This window comes from Neophocaena asiaeorientalis, unplaced genomic scaffold (genome assembly GCF_003031525.2).
Source record: "Neophocaena asiaeorientalis asiaeorientalis breed wild unplaced genomic scaffold, Neophocaena_asiaeorientalis_V1.1 scaffold192, whole genome shotgun sequence".
Taxonomy (NCBI): Eukaryota; Metazoa; Chordata; class Mammalia; order Artiodactyla; family Phocoenidae; genus Neophocaena; species Neophocaena asiaeorientalis.
In genome coordinates, this window is record NW_020185326.1 from 5897120 (window position 1) to 5923229 (window position 26110).

General features: G+C 45.1%; 1 protein-coding gene across 1 annotated transcript in view; it reads right to left on the bottom strand.

Moving 5' to 3' along the window:
• FRMPD1 (FERM and PDZ domain containing 1) overlaps window positions 1–26110 on the bottom strand; it is a 46260-nt gene that overhangs the window by 3666 nt on the left and 16484 nt on the right. The window contains exons 4-14 of the mRNA XM_024734458.1: window positions 23393–23438; window positions 19733–19840; window positions 15826–15921; window positions 11158–11283; window positions 9959–10078; window positions 8970–9106; window positions 7823–7949; window positions 7584–7679; window positions 5629–5811; window positions 4670–4817; window positions 1623–2429 (exon numbers count right to left, since the gene is read on the bottom strand). Of these exons, the coding sequence (XP_024590226.1) occupies window positions 1623–2429; window positions 4670–4817; window positions 5629–5811; window positions 7584–7679; window positions 7823–7949; window positions 8970–9106; window positions 9959–10078; window positions 11158–11283; window positions 15826–15921; window positions 19733–19840; window positions 23393–23438 (1994 nt within the window). The remainder of the gene's footprint in view (window positions 1–1622; window positions 2430–4669; window positions 4818–5628; window positions 5812–7583; window positions 7680–7822; window positions 7950–8969; window positions 9107–9958; window positions 10079–11157; window positions 11284–15825; window positions 15922–19732; window positions 19841–23392; window positions 23439–26110) is intronic.

Below are 26110 nucleotides of genomic sequence, written 5' to 3' on the forward strand. Positions count from 1 at the left end.
GACCTTATATCCCTGACTGGACTCCCATAAAGGAAGGCCTTGACTGATGGTCTGTCTCACGCCCATCTTGCCTCTAGCATAATGGCTGACCCAGAAGGGCAAGGCTGGGGGCATGGATGGCAGTTGGCTGGGTTCTGTGGGAAGCAGGGCACAATCTGGCCATAGGTTTCTAGTCGGTTAACGAAGTCAGGGTAGATGGTGGAGAGTGCATTCATTTATCCATTTAGCAGCAACCGCCAGGCACTATGTGCCAGGACACAGAGATGAGTGTGAAACGCACAGTTCACACTCAAAGGAGTTTTCAGTTTAGTGAAGAGAGAAACATCAATACAAAAATCACACAAATAAATATGCAACTACAGGCAGTGCCAAGTGCCAGGCAGGAAGCACCCAGGGTGTGTGACAGGGATGGGGAGACCTGCCCTAGTCCTGGCAGTCTGGTTAATATTCCCAGAGGAAGTGAATTTGAGGCCTGATAGATCAGGATGAGGAATGTTTCAGGTGGAAAGGCTGGAAGTAGAAAATAACTGGGCACTTTTAAAGAATGGCAAGGAGGTCTGTGTGGCAGGAATGCATGGACAGGGCTCAGGGGGAAGGAGAAAAACAGGCAGAGGCCATGTCACAGAGGGCCTCAAGAAGCCTTGCAGGGGCTGCTAAGAAGCTGGCCTTTCTCCCACGAGCAACGGGAAACCACTAGAGGGCAGGGCACAACAGGAAAGGGCTGGAACAAAGAAAAGGGCTGCAGCTTCCCCAGCTCTTAGTAGGTCACCCCTAATGTCTGTGTGCTATTTTCCAATTTTTTTTTTTCAGAGTTCAGAGTGAGAGAGAGAGAGAGAGAGAGCGTGTGTGTGTGTGTGTGTGTGTGTGTGTGTGTGTGTGTGTGTGTGTGTGAATGTCACACAGCGTGTCAATTTGTGGGTCCAGTCACCATTTCCTGCCACATGATCCTGGGCAAATTCTCTGTCTGGTCTGAGTCTGATTTTCATAACTATCGGCTATTCAGTGGGACAAGGCTTCAGGGAGACAACTAAGCATAGGTGCCTTGGGCACCTGGAACATTATACCTGAATCCCACAAGGATCTCTGGTCAGCTTAGGAAGTCATTCTGTGTGGAAAGACACCCCACACCCTTTGTGGAGGAAGGGATGAGGATCCGGAAAGAAACATGATCCCCCTGCCTTATGTCCGGGTCCCTTCAGGGCCACCAACAGCCTGTCAGTTAGGTTCTTTTTGTTTCAAGGCCTCATTTAAAGCTTTGGGGTCAACAATGGCACAGCTGCTTCCCTCTGCTGGGCTGTCAAACCCTTTTCTTTCTGTGTAAATTCTGTCCATCTTACAACGCCTGGCCCATTTGCTGCCTCTTCTGGGAAGCCTTCCCTGATTGCCACTGTTGAATTAATGCCACCCATCTCTGCCTGCCCACAGTTCTCTGAACCTCCCTTGCAGCCCTTACTTGAAGTCGGGATGCCCATAATGTGATCCACTGAGCCCAGCTGGCCCACCTCAAAAGAGAACAAGGACCGTGCTTTACCTACCTGTTTTCCCATCAAGCTTGGCCCCTGACCCCGGTGGGTGCTGAGGAGCTGCCTGCACAATCCACAGACCTGCGAGGGAGGGCTCACCTGAGGAGGCATCTGGGGGTGTGAGCTTGTCAGCTGCATCATAGTATTCCTCATCCGAACTGCCATCCTCCAAGGCCAGCGGCAGGCACAGGGCCAGCGCTTGCAGCGTGGAGCTGGGCTGGGCCTCAGGCCCTCCCTGCTGGGCCCAGGCTGCCAGGCCCCGACCCTGCCGGGAAGCTGTGCTGTCCGAGCTGTCACTCAGGTGGCTGGCGGGGGAGACATTGGTGCACAGGTTGTAGTAGTCAATCTGGCTGCCCTCGTACATCCTGGGGTCCAGCCTGACCGCGCTCAGTTCCGGTCCCCAGCTGAAGGTCTCAGGAGCGGGACTCTCAGAAAACTCTGTCTTCTGGCACTCAGGGATGGCTCTCCGAGCCAGGTCCAGGAGACAGAGAAAGCCACTGGTTTCGATCCTGCTTCTCTCCTCTTGGCTGTCAGAATCAAGATTCTCTGGGAAGCCTACTGAGCCCAGGTGGAAGAAGCCGGAGCTGCTGGAGGAGCAGGCGTCCAGGTCATCCTCTTCCAGGGCATCCATGGACTCGCTTGAGCCACTGGTCCTGCAGCCTCGGCTCTCAGCGTTGGCCGAGTCCGATGCCTCAGACTCAGCACTGTCTGTTTTGCTGCTGGCCCCGCAGGTGCTTGGGCCTTTCTCGGCCACCTCAGACGTGGAGCTGTCCCCAGGAGGCTGCTCCTCTTCTACAAGTGGTCTGCAGGGGCCCAGCTTCAGCAGGTGTCTGTCAGAGAGGGGCTCCAACATGCAGTCCACTTCAGAGGACTCCTCGGAGTCACTGCATGCCCTGGATTCGTAGCCTGAAACACAGGAGACACCAAGGGTTACGAAACAGCATCTGGGGACAGGCAGATGCTTATGTATCCTCCCGCCCCCTCTCTGCCTGCCCTCCCAGTTTCCAGATGAGAGGATTGAGGTTCAGAAGGGTGACAGGCCCAGGTCATGCTACACTGACTGACACAGGGTCCATGGGACTCCAAATTCCATGTTCTCCCCACAGTGTCAAGTCTCCTTTCCCACATCTATCTGAACAACCACTAAAGGAGACAGGATTACCTCCATATCCAAGGAGATCTATCTGTCCATGGAAACATCTGGGTATTTAGTTGGTTTCCTAAGGCCCTCCTAAAACTCTCAGCTCTGTTGTCCTGACTGGGCATCAAAATTAGATTGGGAATCATATTAAAAAAAACAAAACAGAACAGATCCCTGGACCTAGCCCTGATGAACTGAGTCTGATATCTAGGGAGTGAGGCCCAGGAATCCGTATTTTAGCAACTTTATTGGGGGTTCTGAGGCTGCTAGGCTGGCACCATTCTGAAGCCTGGCCTAGGGACCTACTGGTGCCACAGGGCTTTTAGGAAAGTTAAAAGTCATCCACTGCTGGTACTTGGGAGGGATTCATGGTGAGAGTGTTGGGGGGCATTGAGCCAGGTCTCCAATTTCTCATGCACCATAATCCTCCAGGTGTGATCCTTCTAAACTTCTCTCTGATCACATTACACTCTATTTAAACCCTCTTTTGGTTTCTCTCGTCTACAGGGAAGCACCTAAGCTCTCCTACTAAGGTTGGGGCCTCTCACAGGATGGCCCTGATCCCCTCAGCAGCCTGGTCACCCTCTAACAGGATGGCCCATACCCCTCCTCAGCAACTTTGTCCCCTGTCACAGTGCAGCCCCCACCCCTTCTCAGCAGCCTGGTCACCCACTGCAGCCTTCCCATGCTCCAGCCACTACAGGGAGCTTCTCACACATCACGACCTTACCCTTTGTGTTATGCCTCCATTGTGTCCCCTCTGCTTCAAAGGATCTCTCCTCCCTTCTTTGCCTGGTTAACTCCACCATGTTCTTCATGACCTCTTACAAATACCTCCTGCTCTGGAGGCCTCCTGTGACCACTGCCGCCTGCCCTGCGCCCCCAGCAGGCCTCCACAACAGCACCACTCCATGGGGCGCTGTCTCCCTGACCATATTCAGAAGTATCATCCCTTGTTCATAAATTGTGTGAAAGACAAAGGTAACAAGCACACAAAATCTTCACTTCCTAATTATTTTACTTTAGTCTCATCCAGTATCTATGATTACTTATGCCTATTTTATCCACATGGAGGAAATGCCATGTAATGGTGCGCTACTGAGCACCTCTCCCCACCTTCATGTTCAGTGACAGCACATGGGGGGCTTGAAATTAGTCATGGTGGGAGTGTTTATGCCATGGAAATAGGCAATTGCTTCAAATTAGAATTCTGTTTTGTTTTGTTTTGTTTTATCCCTGCAGAGACAGCTGTTAAACATTTATCAGCAAACCACTGGGAAAATGCTGCATCAATACTGCTGAAGCACCAAGGGAGGAAAGGGGGGGGTGGGATGAATTGGGAGATTGGGATTGACATATATACACTAACTAATATGTATAAAATAGATAACTAATGAGAACCTGCCGTAGAGCACAGGGAACTCCACTTTGCTGCGCGGTAGAAGCTAACACAACATTGTAAAACAGCTATACCCCAATTAAAAAAAAAGTAGTGCTGAAGCAAAGCCTGGTAGAAACTGGGAGTTGGCCTGGGAAAATGTTCATCTCATCTGGCCTCCCCTACTTCATTCCTTACATCATATGATTTTCCCTTCTATCTCCAGGTACCCCCTTCTTCTAAACATGTGAGGTTGAGAATTTTTATTGTAATTCAAGAAAATGCAAAAGAGTGCCCAGGAATGGGAAGAGAAGCTAGGTCAGCTGTATTTTCTGAACAAATAACTGACATCTTGTTTTACCGGCAAAGAAAGATAAAATGCAGTGGATCTTAGAGATGCTTTTAGAAAATACTGCAGGGAATCAGAGACCTTCCAAAGCCTTCTTTGGCTTTAGGGGACTCTCAGGTACAAAGAAAGCTTCTCTATTTAGGATTTTGGAAAGATCAACTGCTTACTTCCACTTGGAGTCTCAGATCCATTCAATGTACCACCTCCTTTTAGGCTGCCCTGACCTACAAGGCAGTGAAGTGGGCCTGTCCTTACTGGGGCAAGCCTCAGCGCCTCACCTTCTTCAGCGGATACCCGGTGCACCTGTTGTTTGTTTCCCGGCCAGAGGAAAACGGAGGTAACTGGGTCGACATATAGCCTGTAGTACCCAGCAATCAGGCAGGCTAGGTCTTTTGCACTGTTGGATTCCAGCAGCAAAGTCAGAACCTTTGAAAGTAAAGAGAGCTCTTATGTTTATAAAGGGCTAAGAGATAGTCTGAAGACTGGCAACAAGGCCATGTGGCGCCAGTGAGAGATTCCGACTAAATCCAGCCACGGTCCACAGGCAGGCCCCCTGGTGTCCCATTTTCTCATCTACAAGACTTGAAATGAGTGTGCACACGTGTGCACACCCACAACCACACATGCATGCACACACACTCACACATGCACAGTGGGATCCTCCCATCCAATCTCCACAATGTCTCCTGTCCCCCTATCCCAACCACCCTACCCTGTTCATTCATACCATGGGACCCCTTCAAGACCTGACCTGGAAAAGGAAAAGAAGCAGGAGCGAGTAGAGAAGGAGGAGAGGGGGATAAGAAGAATGAAGCACCAGCCCTGAGCATGTTGGGATTAAATCAAAGGAAGGCAGGATAACTGTAGGACCTTCCAGAGAGGCTCAGGAAGTACCCCACACCATTTACCCATTTTAACTGCTGCCACCCCAAATCCTGGGCAGCCATTCTGGTCCCATGCATGTAATAAAACCCTCTGGTGCTCCCATCTAAGTTTCTGAACCCATCAGGAAAGTACATGGTCCAGCTCAGTTTATATAAAAGCCTTTTAGGACCCGTCCAGGAAAATGCACCCTGTTCATCACTTTCCCTTTGATGGGACAGAATGGACAATTCCACCTCTTAAGCAAATGTTGGACATTAGACTTTCTTAATATCCAAACTCATATAAACTACCCTTGAATATTTAGCCCCAGATTCCAGACGCTGGACTCAAAAATCTCTTCCCCACGTATTACCTTGATGTTCTGAAGATGCACTTTGACCATGCTCACTTTCTCAGACTCTTCTGTCAGCTCTACACGACTGATGTTTGCAAACTCTGCCAATGTGGACATGATGTTGAGTTTGCTGTTGATAATGTGGCTAATGCCATACTTGGCTCCAACTAGAAGGGCAATGTAGGATTCTCTATCCTGTAACTGCAGAAGGGGGGAAAGGGAATTAGTTTCCATTCACAAGCTAGTGAAAAAATACATTGTACACGTAGGACATGATACCTCTCTTTGCAAACCCCTTGATTCTTATTTCAGGTCCTCACCACCACTCCCCTAGACTACCAAGTTAGATGATAGCCTAACCTGGGCCCCATCTACAGACAAATTAAGTATAACTTTATCTCCCATAATACACTTCACAATAGAGAATCAAACCACAGGACTTTGACCTGTTCCATAAACACAACCATATAGTTTCACACCTATGTACCTATATTCATGCTGTGCCCTCCTCTTGGAATCCCTTGCCTGTCATCACTATCTACTGAAATCCTGACCCTTCTTTAACAGCTTCCATCAAAACCTACTGCCTACAGAAAACATCGGCCTGACCTGCTCCTCAAACCACAACAGTCCTTTTCCTCTGTGTTGTTTTCACACCATATCCTCTGCACTTCTCTGATAGCACTGAGGTAAGACTTCTTACTGTAATTTTTTGTATTTAAGTCATATTCCATGCTAAGGTCCCTGACAACAGAGTCTGCATGTATCTACATTTGTAACCCCCAGTGCCCAGCAAGCACCCTGAGCCAGTTCAACGTGGTTGGTTTCTCCTCCCACTACCAGCTCTTTCCTTAGACAGGAAAGGTAAAGAGGAGCTGGGGATGGGACCTAGACAGTTGGCAGAGGGCAGGTTTAGCCCTTGGGAAAAGTGGGCAGTTTTTCTTGTACTTTCAAGTTTCCTTGCTGTGATCTAGTCTCTTTTCTACCATTTAGTCCTCTACTTGTACAAAGACTCAATCTATTTTTCCCTTTCTCTGACTATCTGATGCTCTTCCTTTCTCTCAAAACACTGATTCTCTTTTTCCATTTACATTGTTAGGTCAGCAGTCTGATTAAATTGACCCATCACTGCTGTAAATGACTGAGAGGCACACCAAATGCACTGAAAGGAGTTTTGCTATTATAAAATATATATATATATATATATAACTGGTAAATTGTCTGGCTTTGTGCTGGAGAGTTCTGGGGCTGACTGAGTGGTGAGGGAGAGTTCCCTTAGGCCACACCCCCCATCACTGACTGCGGCAAAGCACATAGCTCTAGGCCTAGGCTCCAAAAAGCAGGCCAGGGGAGGAATGGGTAACACAGCAGGGGGCTCTTTTGCTTCTCTTTTCCCTTCTCACCCTTCCACCCCTTACTTCTTCCCTTCTTCTGAACAATCGGGGCCCCAGCATGGCAGTCAGTCTAACTTTCTTATCTTTCCTTCGTGATTTCCATTTTTTCCTCTTTACCTTCGTATACCCAAAGCTCCAGGGTAAACTTCTTACAGTACCCTGCCCTCAAAACGCCTTTCCTCTGTACTGAAATCTGGCCAAATCCAACCTTCTTGCCTTTCCTTAACCCCTTCTTTCCCACTCAACCTGAAGCTAGCAGTGGTGGCCTCTGTCATCAAACCCCACAGCAATGGTCCTGTGCCTCTTGTGGCTTTGCTTTGTCTTGTTGGGTGCCTTGCTCCATCATTTTAGGGTGGGAATCACATCTCATTCAGCTCTGCCTCCCCCAGCATCTGTCAGAGGGCTGGCTCTAAGCAATGTCTTGATAGACACTCCCTAATGGCGTAATATTTAGTTTCCCAAACAAATTCTAGTCCATGACCCAATCCTCAGGAATTTTAGGCTAACAGATACATTGATCTTCAGAGAACCTCTTGCAACCTTTATAAGGGTAGGACCCCACAGTTCTTTAATACATACCATTAAAGTAGCATTAAAGATTTTCCCACCGTATGTCTTGAGTTCCCCAAGGATCTGTAGATAATTTAAACGTAGCTGGGCAGCAGAAATAAGTTGCTTAAGTAAGGAAAAAAGAAAATGAAAAAGACTGTTGAAGTCAGAGTTTTCATTTGTCTAAAATGCAGTCAATGTTGAAAATTCTTTCCCTGAGGTTTCACAACAGACAGCTGTGTGATCGACAAGGGCCGTGGCTACATTACCTTCTGTCTGGGTTCCAGCAAATTCTGGTTCCTCTTCATGTGGAAGCTGATGGCTTTCTTGATGTCTTTTCCTTTCATGTTTCGTAGCAAAGTTGGAGATATAAAGTTCTCTATTCCCCAATCCTTCCTGCCACAAGACATTGGAGACAAGGAGGCCCATTTTTACAGTGTACTTGACTCTAATGAAGAGCATAATTATATTTGATTCAGTACTTAGTGTTCTAAGAATACTGCAATTATAAGCTTCTTTTTCAGCAGAAGATATATATGGCTGCTTTTGTGGAGTGTATGTAAATATATACATGAAGAGTGTGTGTGTGTGATTATCTATCTATCTATCCATCCATCCATCCATCGATTCAAACACACACACACTCCACAAAAAACAGCCATTCAGGAATTAAACCCCATGGTCATTCTAGGAGCTCATGACTCATCACACCTGTATAGCACACTCTCATGGGGCAACACATAGCACCTGGGAATCCCTGAGGCCATGCTTCAGAATGATGCCAGCCTAACAGCCTCAAAACCTCCCAACAAACTCATTAAAAATACAGATTCTCAGGTACCACTCCCTATAGATTTGACCTAGTATATCAGGGGTAAGGCCAAGGATTTGTTTTATTTTTTAAAATATAATTCCCCATCCGATTTTGATGCTTAGGCAAGAGGTTAGCAAATCGGGGTGACACCACACAGAGCAAGGTGAAATTTTAAACTGAGAATCAGGAGGTATCAGAACCTCAGGACTTGAAACTACCCTAATAGGAATCTAAGGCAACATGACTGGTTCACACCAAATGAATCTTCAAGGCATTCCTGCCCTCAGAAGAGCTTTATGCTGAAGTTGTCAACTGATTTCCCAAGACATCCTCCCAGGAACTGGGAAATTACAAAGGGATCCTGTGTCATTCCATCTGGAGTTGGTTTCTGCCCCAGAGGGAGCAGCCAGGCTCTGATATCTGGGGAAGCCAGGCTGGGTTGGACAGGGTGGAGAGGGAAATGAATGGGAAGACAACAGACAGATGGGTAGGTGGGTGACTATCAGCTTTCTGTGAATCCGGCCATCCTGGCCCAGGGCCAGCCAAGTTACAAATGCAACACAGCTGCTGCTGGCGGGACACAGAAGTCCCCTGCCACTCACTCTATGTATTTCAAAGAGATCTTCTGTGGCTGGGCACATGCGTAGATCCGCTCCTGGATGTGCAGGGCCGCGAGCCGGAGCGCAGAGCTGCATTTCATTTCCACGGCAAAGCGCTCCTGGAGCACATCGCTGCAGCTCTAGGAGAGATTAGATCAGAGGAACTGGGAAACAAGAACAGATTGTGTTCCTTGTTCTCTCAGGTGAAAGGCAGCTTTGAGACCTGGCTCTGCCAATTCTGGGCTGTGTGACCTTGGTTACTTGACTAAGACTATCTGCGCACTGGTACTTCCCCTTGATAAATGAGGATAGTCACATCTACCTTATATGGCTTCTCTGAGGTTTAAATTAGATAATGCATTTGAAAGCAGGTATAGGGACGCTGTGTTATTCAAATATAAAGTACTGCTGCTGTTGTTGTTATTATTTGCTGCCACCATTTTTATAAGACTTTGGACAATCAATACACCTAGTTATCTCATCTGTAAAATGGTGATGTCTCCCAAATGATTTTTTCATCAGAATAAAAATGACGTAATAAACCTCACCTAAGGAAACAGAACAGGTGGTACACCGGGCTAGGAGATCAAGGAACCCATTTTTGGCTCCACCACCAAATGGGGAACCCAGGCAAATTATGTAACCTTTCCAAGACCCAGTTTCATCATTTCTGAAGTAAGGTTCTGAAGTACTAATGCCCCTTTTAGCAGTAAAAACTGTAACTCTAAAGATCCTAAATGGTATTAGAAAATGTATCATCTACATCGAGGACTAAGCCTTAATTTCATTAATATATTGCAAATCTCCTAACATAGCAACTCAGTAACATAAAAAGGAATGCTGAGGGATAATCAGGCCCACTCTCCCTCAGATAAAGATAATCCCTACCAGGGAGCTGCTTAATTAATTGCCTTGAGCTCATGTTCAAAATAACCCAATGTGCCCCCTTTGAGAACAACCACTGTTATTTTAGGAAGGGCAGACCGGGTCACCTGCAGATAGAGGTATTCAAAGGCTACTGGGTCTTCTTTCAGGAGGTCCAGGGGGTCCTTGGGAACAAAACACACCCTGAAGAGGCAGCGGTAGTCATGTGACTCTTCCCTTTGTACCACCTGGGATGCGTAAGAGAGACACGATTCACCTTCGGCTTTTGTTCTCACAGTTATTCCACAAAACAACTTTTTTAAAAAGACAATGAAAGTCCCCAGAGATTTCAGTTTTAGTGCTTCCCCAGTCAGTGCAGACCTTTGCCGCCGATTTAACTTTCCCATGGGTATAAAATGTAAAAGGCTCAAAAGAGCAAAGTTTCCCATTGATCCCATCAACCCCTTTCCAGAAGAAATCTCTGGGTCTGGTTTCTTATATACTGTTCCAGAGACAGTCTATGTGTATATATGCTCCTATAAATGTACATTCTTTTCTTTTCCACAAATAATAGTATATTATACATTATATATATACATATCTATGTGTGTGTGTGTGTGTATCTCTCTCTCTCTCTCCTGTACCTTACTTCTTTTTCACGTCAATGATCTTAGTGATTTAACTTGATTTCTTTTTCCAATGCTAATGGAACAGAAGTGATTTAAAAACAGGTTTGTAAGCAGCAGTATTAGAAGATGAGTGACCATGGTAGGAATTCATCTGCAGTGAAGAATGCTCAGAGCGGCTTTCATGAGCTCATGCTTTGCTCATGCTGTTTCTCTTCTTAAAAATTATGGAACTGACCTGTGTTTGGCTTTAAAAAGCTAGTATGACAAATCACTGAGTGGCTGAAAGATTGAGTGGTACAGGTGGACTGACTGTGTTAGCCCTGTCCTGCCGTCAAGGACGAGCTCAGAGGGCAAGTCTCACAAAAAGGGCTTAGACACAGCAACAGATGCTTCCCTGACATCTCAAAGGCAGCAGGTTCAGAGGAAGGTCATCAGAATTGGAAGCAAAAGATAGAGCTCTATTGGCTGTGTTACCTTGAGTAAGTCACCTTACTTCTCTAAGCCTCTGTCTCCTTGTCTGCAAAATAGGGGCCTGCCTACCTCATACAAAAACCAGGCTGAGTGAGCTCTGTGCCTTCTGGGCACAAGAAAGCGCATCAAACCTGCAGATGCACTCAGCCCTATACCCAAAGGTCCTGGCTGAGGCGTGCAGCTTGCCCAGTCCAGATCTCCTCACCAGGAGCAGAAGCAGGTGGTACCTGCTGGATGAGCTCCTCCTCGTGCAGCAGATGCAGCCGTGAGATGTTGTACTGCTCCTCCAGGGCCAGCGCAAAGTACTCCATACTTCGGATCGACAGCTTCTCCTTCACCGTGAGGATGATGTCCTGCAGGCACAGAGGCATAAGGGTCACCGAGGAACAGCCCAGCCCTCACGTTCAGGCACAGAGCAGGGAGGACTCCCTTCACTTTCCCTCTGCTCCTCGGTGCAGCTGGGGAGAGAAAGGCCTACACTGACCGGGTCCACTGCCAACGCAGGCAGCCAAATCTTGACGGGCCACATGTGGGACTTCTCATTGCCCCTCAAGGTCCTACACTCACCGCTCCCCTTCCCTCAAGGCTCCAGCACCACCCATACGGCCACCCTCTCTTGCTTTACTCGAAAGGCTGAAGCTGTCCTTTGGGGCCTTATGCCTCTCTTCAAGGTCTCCAGATTCATCCTCTCTCTGGAGTCTGCATCATCAACTGCTTACCAGACAGAATCACACCACCTACTCTCTATGTAACTACGGGAAATCAACCGGATGCTTCTGAACCTGTTTCTTCCTATGAAATGGAGGATAAGGATGCCTATTTAGAGGGGCTGATGGGATGACATGAAATTAATACTGTGCCACCAGAGTTGCCATGCCACATTTTCCTCGTTCACTACAGTGGCCGCTCGTCATCACAAGGGCTTTGCTGCCTCAGGGCATTCACAACGCTGTTCCCTCTGCCAGGCACACTCCTCCCACACTCTTCACAAGGCTGTTTCTTTCTCTTCAGAGAAAACTTCTCTGGTCGCTGTGTCTAAATGGGATTGCCCCTGTTATTCTCTGTCCCAGGTCCTGTTGGTTTCCTTCATCACTACTGGATATGATTTTCTTCAACGACAGCTCTGTTCTCTAGTAATAGATAAGACAGTACAGTAAAGTTAAGTGAATGGGCTCTAGACCTAGACTTCCACTCACTAGCTGTGTGTCCCTGGATAAAGTGCTTACTCTCTCTATGCCTCAATGTTTTCATCTCTAAGATGGTCATAATATTCACACCTCTCTCAGGGGTTGTGTGTGGTAAATTAATTTCCCCATATATGGCATTTAGAATCGCACCTGGCAGATGGCAAGTGTTCAATACATGCTAGCTGCTGATGTTTGTTTTCTTGCTTATTGTCATTTACCCCGCTAGATGCTAACCTTCCCCAGAATGTGAACCTTGCTTGTCTTGTGCTCCATTATATCCCCAAAGATTGGCACTCAGTGATGCTCAATAAACTTTCACTCAGTGAATAAATAATCATCACAGACTCATCATAGACGTCCTGCCAGAATCTCAGATTTAGTAAGTGCCACACCATCAGGTGCTACCTGCTCCTCACGGCTCCCAATTCTGAATCCTCTTCCCACTTGCTCCATCACCCTCCATAACTGACCAGTGACTAAGTCCTGAAAGGTCTATCTGCTTCTGTAACTCAACAAAATTAATTCAATGCCTACTGTGAGCTGGCCATGATAGAGAGCCCCTCACTGGACTCTGTCCCCTCTCTCCATTCTCCATTTGGCTTGAGTTCACACATTTCTCCTGGCTTTGTTGAGTGGTGCCCTAAGGACCCCACCCTACTACCCATCTGACCTCCACCTTGCATCTAGAGCAGGGGTTGGCAAACCATCACCTGTGGGCCAAATCTGGTCCACTGCTTGTTTTTGTAATTAAAGTTACATGGGAACACAGCCATGCCCATTCTCTACAATGGCAGAGTTGAGTAACCATGACAGAAGCCCCATGGCCTGCAAAACCTAGAATATTATCTGCCTCTTTACAGAACAAGTTTGCTGACCCCGATCTAGAGAAACTTGTCTAAGCCTTGTACTTCTCATGTTCTCCCTGGCTCAAGAATATTCAGTGGTCCCCATGGCCCACTAGCCCAAATCCAGACTCCTTAGCTTAATATTCAAGGCTCTCAAGTATCAGGTGCCAGCCCACTTCTCCCACTTTATCTTCTGCTGCTTCTTCCAATGTACCCTGCTCGCAAGCCCCATATACTTGCCAAACTTTCCCATCACTGGATTTTTTTTTTGCGGTACGCGGGCCTCTCACTGTTGTGGCCTCTCGCGTTGCGGAGCACAGGCTCCGGACGCGCAGGCTCAGCGGCCATGGCTCACGGGCCCAGCCGCTCTGCGGCATGTGGGATCTTCCCGGACCGGGGCAGGAACCCGCGTCCCCTGCATTAGCAGGCGGACTCTCAACCACTGCACCACCAGGGAAGCCCATCACTGGATCTTTGTTGGTGTCATTCCACATGCCCGGGAAGCTGTCTTCACCTACCACTCCTGACCCATTCCTGTCCATCTTTCCAAGTCGGCCTCATAGGCCATCACATCCTGGGGGCCTTTCCTTGCCACCCAGCTGGAAGCTCTCTCTTCCTACAGCCCACACCACACCATTTTCACGTCCCGATTTCCTGGTTCTGAGCACACTGTACCCACAACAGTCTCCTTGTGAAATAACCCCAGGTCTCATCTCCTCACCCCAGCCCCACCCCAAGACTCTAGGCTCCCTAAGGGAGTGACCTGGCATAAATTATTTCTGTATCATCAACAGCTTTGCCAGCACACACAAGAGAGTCACTAAATGTTCACTGGGTCAAATGACATGTTATTTTCCTTGATTTAGAGAAAGAGGTTTTCTAATGTAAGAAATTTGCTTCTCTTGATAAGGCAGTGGGGAAGAGAAGTCACTGATGACCTGACAGTGGTTTTTCCCTTTTTTACCCATTTGGGGATTTGTTTACATACCCCCTTCTTTCTCTGTCATAAAGAGCTAAAAGACTGGCTTTTTAAAAATTTGGCTACTACAGGGAAGTAAAATTAACCAGTATTATACCAGCTAACTCCTTGCCCATTTCAGCAACTCCATCTGTCATCTTGGCTTTAATTCCCCTGCGGTGTGTGTAAATCATCTCGAAGTCTTTTTGGCCACCAAAGGGGGACTCACTTTAAATAAAGCATCCCCTCCATTCCAATGCACTTTGCTCAAAGATGACAGAAGTAGACACCTTGTCTAACGCATTTGCACAACTTTCATGCAGAATGGCGGCGTGGCCACCTCCAGTGCAGGGTTCAGAGACAACAGACCAAGTTGGAAGCCAGCTAGGAGCTAGCTGACCTTGACAAGTTTGGAATCTCTTGGGCCAGTGTTCTCATCTGAAAAGTAGGTTAATAATTGCCACTTTACAAGGTTACTGGGGGCATTAAGTGAGATAGTGCATGAGGAAGTACCCAGGGAAGTGCCAGACATGTAGTGAACTCTGAACAAATCCATTCCCCCCTCCCTTCCTCCATTGGGTTTGAGCTTCCCAGGGTCAGACAGGCTTTCTCCAGCTTCTCCTCAGTCACACCAAGATAAGAACGGGATAGAGCATTTGGGGCAGCCCTAGGAACTGCCAAAGGGAGGTGCCAGGGAACACTGGTGTGTGTGCGTGCATTGAGCATGCACTCAAGTGCATGTGCGTGTGCGTGTGTGTGTGTGTGTGTGTGTGTGTGTATCTTGGCTACTGTCCGGTACCTATAGCTGCACTTGCCCACCTGAACCTGCTCTTCCCCCAGTATCAGAAGAGCTGGGCTCAGTGCTGACTCTTACACGATTTTTAATGTTTGAACAACTCCTTTCTTTGCTTCTTCCCTGGTGCCTCCCTCTAACACTATTTGCTTCCTTGTTCAGAAACTATAGTGCCATCCCTTATTGTCTATGGATAAAATCCAAACTCCGTTGCCTGCCATTTGAAGCCGTCCCCAGCCAGCCTGTGCCGTCTCCCACTCCTCCCATGAGAAAATGGCCTGTGTTCCAGTCCTGTGGGATGGTTTGCTGCTTCCTGGGCAATGCCTGTCTTACTGGCTCTCTGCCTTAGTTCATGGGACTTCTTCAGTTTGATGTGCATCCTCTAACCCCTCAAAAACCCTGTCCCCACCTGTGCTTGTTGAAGTCTTAGAAACCCTTCGAAGCTCAGCTCAGGTCCAGCTTCCTTGCAAAGCCTTCTCTGACGTCCTGACAGGACAGAACATGGTCAGATAGAAAGATGGTTCTCTTTCCCTTGCATGCTGGGCACTTCCTTGTCCCTCTCCCTACAGCCCTTACTTCGTCCTGCCCTGGACTACTGCGAGTTCCAAGAATGTCCGTCTTCCCTCAACTAGACTGCAGGCTCCTGGGAGACAGAGACCACTTTCTACCTCCTTCTGTACCACCTGCCTCAGAGTACCTCCTTTGGGGGAACTTGTTAAATGTAAGTCAAACTGACTTCCATCCAGAATAGAATTCACAGGGGCCTGGACCTGCCCGCACACCTTGCCTGGGATTTTAGCGACTCTAGTCTTTTGGGTAGCAGGTGGAGTCCCATACAAGAATCCCAGTGGTTAAGGGTGAAAGCTTATGAGTTGTATTGGGTACTTCATCTCTCTGAGCCCTGATTTCCTCCCCTGCAAGACGGTGATTAAAATACCAGCTTGCTGGGTGTTTGTGCAACTAAATGAGATAACACAGTGCTTGGCTTACTGCAGGTGCTCAGACCATGGTGGTTGTGAGATCACCAAGGTAGCTGCCTGGCAAGATGCCCCCGGGGCCCTGGGAGCCAGCAAATTCTCACTGGGAAAGAGATTCAAGTTTATTCCGAATACCTTCACAGTCGTGTGCGCCTCAAACTTGAAAGCTTTGGTCTGTCCATTCTCCAAGTACACCTTGAGCACGTTGGGCATACACAGCAGAGAATTACCCTGGAAAACACAAGAGTAGCGTTGAAACTGTCCCTCCCTGTCCCTGGGTGTGACAGATCCTCAGCTTCCCTGGCCCTGCCTGGTGAGGAAAGCAGGATTCTCCCCAACCTCCTCACCACGTTGTAGATTGATTCTTGACATTTGGAGATTTCTCCAATGGATGAGGTCTATGCCACACAGATACAGACATGCTTTGTTCCGGGGATAGCCACTAGAACTGGAAGACGGTGAAGAGTGAGCCCTGCCACGAGCATACTGACAGCACTGTGTGAGCCTGTACAATGTCACGCGGCCATCAGCTGACACTTCACTGCTGGTTGCCGCCCTTACGGGATGCAATTTGGCAAGTCAGGTGACAAGCATGCACATCGTCTCAGATGGGCCTTTCTGAGATTCCTGCACTGTGCCTTGCGGGGTTGGGTGAAATGGGGGGGTAGGTTGCTCCCTCAGAGCCCCCTCAACATTTTACTATTTCATTCCCTACAGTAAAGCAACACCAAAGGGCAGAGGGCTGCTCTCCGTCTCTACTCATCCCAACCATCACTCCGGATTTATGAGAACAACTGCCCCCAATTCTAATCTCTGCAAAGAGTTTGGGTACAAAGCCCACCTGGGTTAGAAGCTTACAATCTTTTTTCAAAAACCTGACAGCCTTTTTCAGATGAGAATTTTGTATCCTCTAAATATAAGGCCACTTGTATCATTTAATCAAGACTCACATTCATCACTCTACATAACTTTTTTTTTTAAACCACAGCACTTTTATGGAAGAAAAAGGAATATGGTCGTATCCCAGTGCCATTTCACACTCAGTCAGGGATGAGGGATTTCACATCGCGCATATGGTCATCTCACTACTCTGGTTTAGGGTATTTAGAAATCTTAATCTTTGGAATTCCCAAGTATGACATGCTTTCCTTGATACTTTATTAATAATTTGTGATTTACCAAAAAATACATCCATTACATCATCACATAACTAAGGCTTTTCTCTAAGGCTTCTTCCAATTTTTATCTATACCTGTAAATAGCTTTTAGAGAGCCGCACGAATAGAACATGCACGATTCTATGTGCATTTTTACTCAACACATATACACTTCTTCATGTGCGTTTAATGTTTAAATGTTTATAATTTTAATGGACTTATAAAGAGTCTGTTGAGTTGAAATATTAGAATTTCTTTAACCATTCCTCTGCCCTAGACATTTAACATTTTTTCAAATTTTTTGCAATTTATCTATCAGTAAAACAGATATCTTTAACTACATGGATTTTTGCATTTAAATTATGTTATAGACTTAAATTAATGAGAATGTGGTCCTTGGCCCACTTTTATGGCATTCATTAAATTTTGTTTTCTTCTACTCCCAGAGATTAAATCAATTTACAAAGCCACCAATTAGTACATGAGTGTAGCTACTTTCTTGGCATCAGGGCTTACATTTTTCTTTATTTGTGCTCATTTACTAAGTAGCAGTTCTTAATATTTTCCTTTGCATTTCTTTAACGGTTAGCAAAGTTAAGCATATTTGAAGTGTTGGTTTCCTTAAGTCAGACAGAGAAAGATAATACTGTACGATATCACTTATATGTGGAATCTAAAAAATAAAACAAACTAGTGAATATAACAAAAAAGAAACAGACGCACAGATATAGAGAATAAACTAGAGGTTACCAGTAGGGAGGGGTGGAGGGGCAAGGTAGGGGTAGGGAATCAAGGGGTAGGGAATTAAGAGGTACCAACTACTATGTATAAAATGAATAAGCTACAAAGATATATTGATCAGCACAGGGAATATAGCCAAAATTTTATAATAACTATAAACTGAGTATATAACCTTTAAAGATTGTGAATCACAATGTTGAACTTGAAACTTATATTGTATATCAACTATACCTCAATAATAAAAAAACCCCAAACCCCCAAATGTTGGTTTCCTATTTCAGATTCTTCTAGGGTCTTAGTATGTTTCAAGGGAGAAAGTTTAGCAACTGATTTTATCATCTTTTAAATACTTGAGAGGATGAAAATGTAGGTCACAATGATGAACTCTCCCTGGTTTGGCTGTCTCTGCTTCACGTGGCTGATACAGAGACTCTGTACCCTGAGGTGCAAGTCTCCCCAGGGGATCTGGTTCACATCTGCAGAATCCTTATTCTCTACCTGTTCTGTTAGTTGGTTCTAGCTTCTACTTCTCTTTACTTCTCTTTACTACGTACTACTCTTTTTTTTTTTTTTTGCGGAAGCCGCTCTGCGGCATGTGGGATCCTCCCGGACACGGGGCACAAACCCGTGTCCCCTGCATCAGCAGGCGGACTCTCAACCACTGCGCCACCAGGGAAGCCCTACTATGTACTACTCTTAAAAACACACGTTGAGGACTTGAGGATATGGGGAGGGGGAAGGGTGAGTTTTGAAAGGGCGAGAGAGAGTCATGGACATATACACACTAACAAACGTAGTAAGGTAGATAGCTAGGGGGAAGCAGCCGCAAGGCACAGGGATATTAGCTCGGGGCTTTGGGACGGCCTGGAGGGGTGGGATGGGGAGAGTGGGAGGGAGGGAGACGCAAGAGGGAAGACACATGGGAGCATATGTATATGTATAGCTGATTCACTTTGTTATAAAGCAGAAACTAACACACCATTGTAAAGCAATTATACCCCAATAAAGATGTTAAAAAAAAAAAAAAACAACACACGTTGAATCAAAATTCAATTTGCTGAAGAGGTTTGATCCATTTTCACAAACATGGACACACAGAGACTCAAATATTTCAGACTGACAGGATCTCAGGTCTTTTCTGATTAATACACTAGGCCTCCCACTAGACCTTCCTGAACAAATCCACCTTTTACTCTGAGGTCTAACTGAAGGTGGAGTCTGTTAAGCAGCAGGACAAGAAGAAAATAAGGGCTCTCCAGATGTGAACCAGATCACCTGAATCCGGTGTTACAATGGCCGTGACTCCCCATTCACTGGTCTCTATGCTAAGAAAACCAGATAAGGACAAGCTCTGATTTGAAAGTTTCAAAATCTATTATTGATCACTGAATTCAGAATGGTAATAGTTACAGACCATTGGGTGGAAAATATTTAAATTATGAATATATGAGTCTTTAACAGTCCACATTGAAAACATCAAACTCTAGCCAACATTTTCCCTTTACAAACTTATCTTCTGAACCCTCATATCCAACCACACCAATCCTGGGTATTCCCATATCAAAAAGGACTAGACAGCATATCACAGTGGAAAACAGAAGAACTGAAGTCACACAGACTTGTGCTCCTGTATTTCTAGCTATGTGATCTCAGAGGTTAATTCTCTAAACCTCTCTAAGCCTCTGCTTCCTCTTTTGTTAAAATACCTCCCATGCAGGGTATGGTGATGACTAAGGATTATGTACCCAAAATTCATGCAATAGAGGTTCAATAGATGATGGGCTGTTTAAAAAAACCAAAGCCACCCCCCTCCCCCGGCCACCATCACTACTATCAATATATCACCTCCAGAGGGAATACTAAGTTTGAAGATTTAGAATGAGAAATGTACAATTGGAATCTGTTGAAATTTCAAGGGCAGAAAAATGGAGTCACAGAAATGACAGAGCCACACCCAGTGTGTCTCTCCCTGTCCACCGTTTGCAGGTGCCTCACTAAGGGGGCACAGAGCCTCAAGCAAGCCCTCTGCACTCCCTCTGCATCCCCTCCATGCTGCAGATTCCAGAGTCCTGAGGAGATACATGCCAGGAGGCAGCTCACCCACTTCATGAAGAGTCATTTCAACCTCCTGACCAGTGACGCACCTGGCTGTGTCCGCTGACGAGCACTTCCTCTGCAAAGTGCACCTTCACGGGGTTGGTCTTCAGCCTGGCTCGCTTCTCCTCCGTTAGGAAGGAGGACTTGGGGACTCCCTGAAAAACATTAACACGACACTTTAGAAAAATGTGGGACTTTCATAAAAGCCATGTACATCTTCTCGTTTCTTAAAAACAAAAGCAAAAGCTTGACAGCTGTTGAGAATTCAATTAAAACCCACAGAGAAGGACAACATCCCATTAGAGATCTCTTTTCATAAAATTTAGGGATCTCAACCCAATGTTCTTATGCGTCTGAGGACAGCTCAAGATTCAATACAGTGGCCAAAGGCTGTGGTATGATGAAGACAAAGAGAACTGGCCTGTGAGCAAAGAAACCTGAATTCCAACCCAACTTCAGCTACTCAACAGTTCTGAGAACTACCTCAAACACAAATTGTTATGGAAGAAAACCAGTTGTGTGTGTGTGTGTGTGTGTGTGTGTGTGCACGAGTGTGTATGTGTGTGTGTACACACTCCTTTCTCTGGCCTTCAGTCTTCTCTTCTGCACAGTATGGGAACTGGACCAGGAGGCAGAAACAGCATAATTCTAATGAGCATGGGTTCTGGAGTCTAACTACCTGAAAAAAGCCCAGCTCTACTGATTTCTGCATGTGAGACCATGTGCCTGTGAGGCTATAGTGTCCTCATCTGTAAAAGGGGGATAACCAATATATCTACCTTGCAGGATTTTCTTTTGGCACAAATTAAGTAAGACATTAAATATTAGTATTAATATTATAATAAATAATGTATTATAATTAATAGAAATACAGATCTATACAATTAAACCAAACATATTTTAATCATAAAATTCTATGTCCTAGAGAAGTAGTAATTAGTATTCCAACTTAGGACTTTATAATTCCTAATCAATTTCAAATCATTTGAGGACTCTAAGAATCCACTTGGAGAAAGATGAGCATTCTTGCTGAAGTAAAATATGTATGATCATTTGTCTTATGATCATGTAACTTCTGGTGAGAGGCCCAAGTGGGCTAGACAATATTCAGGGCGTTTCTCAGGGGCACAGGGGCCATCACCTGGGCTAATATCAGCTTTCCCTGCAGGATTTCCAAAGTACAGTATTCATACTCCTCTTTTCTTGGGAACCTCATAGGAATCTTAGGAATGGTACTGGAACATGTTAATTTTCCTCTCCCTATACTTCTTATTTTTTAAAAGGAGGCAGCTATATGCTGCTTCCCTCTCTCCTTACTTAACAAGTGCTATCTTTTGCTATCATTCTTGGAAATAGAGTAGGAAAAGAACTACCTAATTAAGATTAAGATGTTCTCCACTGAGATGATAATCAGCTAAATGCAAAGAATCTCTCAACACCTGCATAATCATTTATAGCGATTAGCTTTCAGTATACTGTTTTTTTATGCATTGGTTTCACACTATTTCATAGGTAAATTCTTCTATTTAGAATAGAAGAATCTCCATTTATCTGTGCATAAAACACTTGGTCTTTCATATTTATGGCAAACATCCTAGTCCTATTCAGGTGGGTTTTTTTTCCTGTTCTACTTCTAAGAAACAAACAAACAAAAAATAACACTTCAAATAAGGAGAGGAGGCAACAATTTCTTTGCTTTTTAGTGTTATGGAGTTTTTGGACCACAGAAGTTTAATTTTTTCCACATAATGAAATAGCTGTTTGTTCCACTGTACCTTCTCCCACTCCCTAAATGCTTAGGAATTCTTTCTGCAACTTACGACCGAATAGACACCCATCCATATTGTTGACATTTTTATGGTTTGTTTTTTATATTTAAGTCTTTAACATCAAATGGTGTGAGATATGTCCCAGTACAATTTCTTGAATAATCATCTTTTCTCCCACTGATTTGGGATGCCAAATTTATCATATACTAAATTCTTATACTGGTATCTATTCTTGGACTTTCTATTTGATTAGATTGATATATCCAACATTTCATCAATATCACACTGTTTTAATTACTGCAGCTTTATTAGTTTTAAAATCTAGTATTTCAAGGCCATCATTATTCCTTTTAAAAAAGATTTTCTTGATAAGTCTCACCTTGATATACTTTGTCAAAATCCAAATAAAAGTCCCACAGGGAGTCTGAATTTTCCTTAAGCATATACATTAACATGAGAAAATCTGACATATTAGTAGTCTTCCCATCAAGGAACATAATATGTAACTCCTTTTATATTAAAGAAAAATTTTACTTCCTTCAGTATTATTCTAGTTTCCTTCATGTAAGGCCCACATATTTCTTTTCCCTAAAGTTCTCCTATTTTTAAATTTTTTCCTGTAAAGAACTAGCCCTTAGATTTATCAACTTTCCAATTTTTTCTGTTTTCCAAAGCATCATTTAGATTTAAATTTTTATCATTTTCTTTAATCTGCTTTATGCTTGCTTTATTAGTCTTTTCTTCCTACTTCTTGCACTGAATATTTACTTAACCTGTTTTCTTGTTAAATAATAAAATCACTTTTAAGGTTATGAATGTTACTCTGAGTATAGCTTCAACTGTATATAAGTTCTAAGAAGTAGAGTTCTAAATTTTAATTATTTTCTACCTAGTCTATAATGGTAATTTTTGCTTTTCCATTTGATTCTGTCTTTACTTAGGAGATTGCATTTTTATTCCAAATGACTGGGTGGTTTTAATTAAGTTTTTTTTTTTTTTTGTGGTACACGGGCCTCTCACTGTTGTGGCCTCTGCTGTTGCAGAGCACAGGCTCCGGACGCGCAGGCTCAGTGGCCATGGCTCACGGGCCCAGCCGCTCTGCGGCATGTGGGATCTTTCCGGACCGGGGCACAAACCCATGTGCCCTGCATCGGCAGGTGGACTCTCAACCACTGCGCCACCAGGGAAGCCCCTTAATTTTTTGATAGCTATCAATTTGTGTTTTATTATATTCTGGAAAAGAGACTTATACAGTTGTTTCTTTGGGGAATTTAGTTTTTTTGGTGGTCTGGTATGTGGTCAGTTGGATTAGATTATTAAATGCATTATTAAAATTCTCTATGCCCCTATTTATTTTCTTGTCTATTTGTGGCCAAGGCTAAGAGGTATGTACTAAATTCTCTCAAAATGAGAATTTTCTGTCAACTTTTCCTCCTTGGTAGTTTTCTCTTACAATCTGATTATATACTTTCCCCTGTATCACATATAAAGGACTCCTAGGCTTATAGTGGTTTAGGATGGCTGGTGCCTTTCTGTGCATCATCTGTGCCACACCTTGCCTTGAGGCCAATAAAACACGTTCACATTCAACACCTTGTTGGGTCCTCAGAACAACCCATTAGATAGACAAGGCTGTTACTGTCCTCATCTCTGTTTTACAAAAGTCAAAACTGAAACTAAATGACTGCTCCACAGTGATATCATCACTCAGACCTGTCTTGAAACTCCTAGTTTGGTACCCTTGTCATCCCACTCTGCATAATCACAGGTCTGTCTCCTTAGCTGGACCATGAGTTCTTGAAGCCTGGACCCACATCTGTGTCCTCCACAACACTGGCACACAGGCTGTTTATTCTACGGGGGATATTCTGCTGGGGGTACAGGGTCTTGGGGCCAAGAAGGGTGAAACTAACACAAAAGACATAAAAAGAGATATACCGATGTGTAGCGAACAACTGTGATTGAAAGAGAATCTTCAGCTTCCCTGAAAAAAAAGAATAAAGGTAAAAAAAGTCATCATTCTGGGTGATACACGTGTGTGTGTGCGTGTGTGTGTGTGTGTTAGGGTCAAAAAGACTGGTAGAATTACAAAGCAGCCTCTCTTGCCTCAGCTTCTTTGGCTCAGCAAAATTGAGGACACTGAGAAAGCAGTGATCTGTGAAGGAACTTAAGCTGTCCCAGATGCCACTGCTACCTTAAGAAAATCTTCAGATACTTCCCTCTACCATCTAGTCCATACCTACAGCCACTAAATTAAGTCACTTATCTTTCCTTCTTTTTTTAAATTTTATTTTATTTTTGGCTGCATTGGGTCTTTGTTGCTGCGTGTGGGCTTTCTCTAGTTTCAGTGAGCGGGGGCTACTCTTCGTTGCGGTGTGCGGGCTTCTCATTGTGGTGGCTTTTCTTGTTGCAGAGCACGGGCTCTAGGCGCACAGGCTTCAGTAGTTGTGGCACATGGGCTCAGTGGTTGTGGCATGTGGGCTCAGTGGCTGTGGCACAGGGGCTTAGTTGCTCCGCGGCATGTGGGATCTTCCTTGACCAGGGATCAAACCCGTGTCCCCTGCATTGGCAGGCAGATTCTTAACCACTGCACCACCAGGGAAGTCCCCACTTATCCTTCATTTAGTCTATATGATGGAAAACTCATCCGGTTGCTATGACCACTAGCTAGGTTTACGTCCAGAAAAAAATTTTAAGAGAAAACAAAGCACTAACACAGATAACTTAGGTTGCTATTTCAGAAAACTGGCTAAACATTCATGAAAAAGAATAAATGAATGTGGATAAACTGATCAGATAAAAGCCAACAAGTTTATGGTGTTTGGGCACACAAGTTTGGCGGGTCCAATCATTTAATCAAATACTAGACATTTTTGTTTTGTTATAATCTCTTAGGTTCCAAAAGTGATCAAATCAACCAGGTAAGTGCCAAACTTCCACTTTGCATTAGAGGACAGAACTGAAAAATCAATTCATATTTTCCTTTATCTCTGCCATTGCTAGAGAAGCAGTTTGCAAAATAATTTCATTTGATTTCTTGCAATATGAACATTTAGGCCAGCTGCTGCCAGTGTGTTACTTCCTCTAATAGATAAACTCAACCTGAGGTTTCTAAGTGCCTGGGGATTGCCTCTTTTCCATTTTATATAAGAACAGGTCTTTTTCAAGAGAATTCACAACAAACCAACGTCCAAGTACTCTCAAAAGGACAGTTTGGCCTCACAGATAGATAATCGGAGGAATTAGAGAGATTTGGTTGGGTTTTTGTTTGCTTGGGTTTTTACTTTTATAAATGGCAATGACACTGGGAACTAAGCTAAAAAAGTAAGCAGTTCCGAGATCTCCACAAAAGGCATGTAGCTCAGAGTGCAGACGCAAGCACACATCAGGTCACATCCCTGCTCACAAGTCTTCAGTGGCTCAGTCTTCCAGGAGGAGAATAACCCCTGAACTCGCTGTGTCAGCACCAAGACCCTCCATCATCCGGGCCTCACTTACCAGAACTTTTCTCTAGGAATCCAGTGCCTTAGACAAACTGAACCGCTCAGTGTCCCTACTCCCCAGCCAGTCACTCCTCCTTGTCACTCTGCATGGATCATCCTTCACCTCCATCTTTGTGGCCCAAATTCTACCCAGCATTAAAGGTAGAACTTGGCCAGCCGAAATACTTCTGTACTCTTCTCTGTTTTGTCAAACCACAACTTCCCCACAAGTTGGAGGAATCTCCAGCGTTTACAGCCCCTTTCCCCTGCTTCTCTTGAGACACTGTCTGCCCTCAATCTTAGCGGGGTATACACGAGCTGTCTCTGTACTACCATCCTGTAAGTGTCTGGGGAGTGGAGCCCCTTTGCCCCCCAGGGTTCCTTGCCCATTAAACAGATCAGGGTTCAATGTTACCTAAACATTCAAATTTTGGTCTACTGTTTTAAATTGTGAATACTTTTGTTTATTAGTCAGAGTTTGATCTAGCCTGGCAGAGATATTAGTAGCAGTGAAAATCTAAAATTCATTTGCTGGAATGGAGAAATTCTTTGAGAAAACCACCCAGTAATTGGGAAAGCAAACTTCATGATTTCCATAACCATATTTCATTATTTAAAATGAAATAATCAGGGCTTCCCTGGTGACGCAGTGGTTGAGAGTCCGCCTGCCGATGCAAGGGACACGGGTTCGTGCCCCGGTCCGGGAAGATCCCACATGCCGCGGAGAGGCTGGGCCCGTGAGCCATGGCCACTGAGCCTGCGTGTCTGGAGCCTGTGCTCCGCAATGGGAGAGGCCACAACAGTGAGAGGCCCGTGTACTGCAAACACACACACACACACACACACACACACACACACACACACAGAAATAATCAAATCCTTTCCTGGCTGCCCCACGCACTCACCTTATTCCCTAGCAATCTTGAAGCAATATTGGGCGTGGTTGAGAGGATTCTATTTTCTACACTATGATGGATTCTCTGTAAATCTTATGTTTCTCCACAGCGAGACTGTGGACTTCCTGAGGGTGGAGACTGCATCCTGCATATTCATTTTCTCTTTCTCTGACTTTGTTATTGTTGCTGGTTATTCAGTGTGTGCTGCACATGATAGGCCCTCAGAAATGAAAAACACCACTCACAAAAAGGCACAGACTAAAGTACAAACTTGAAGT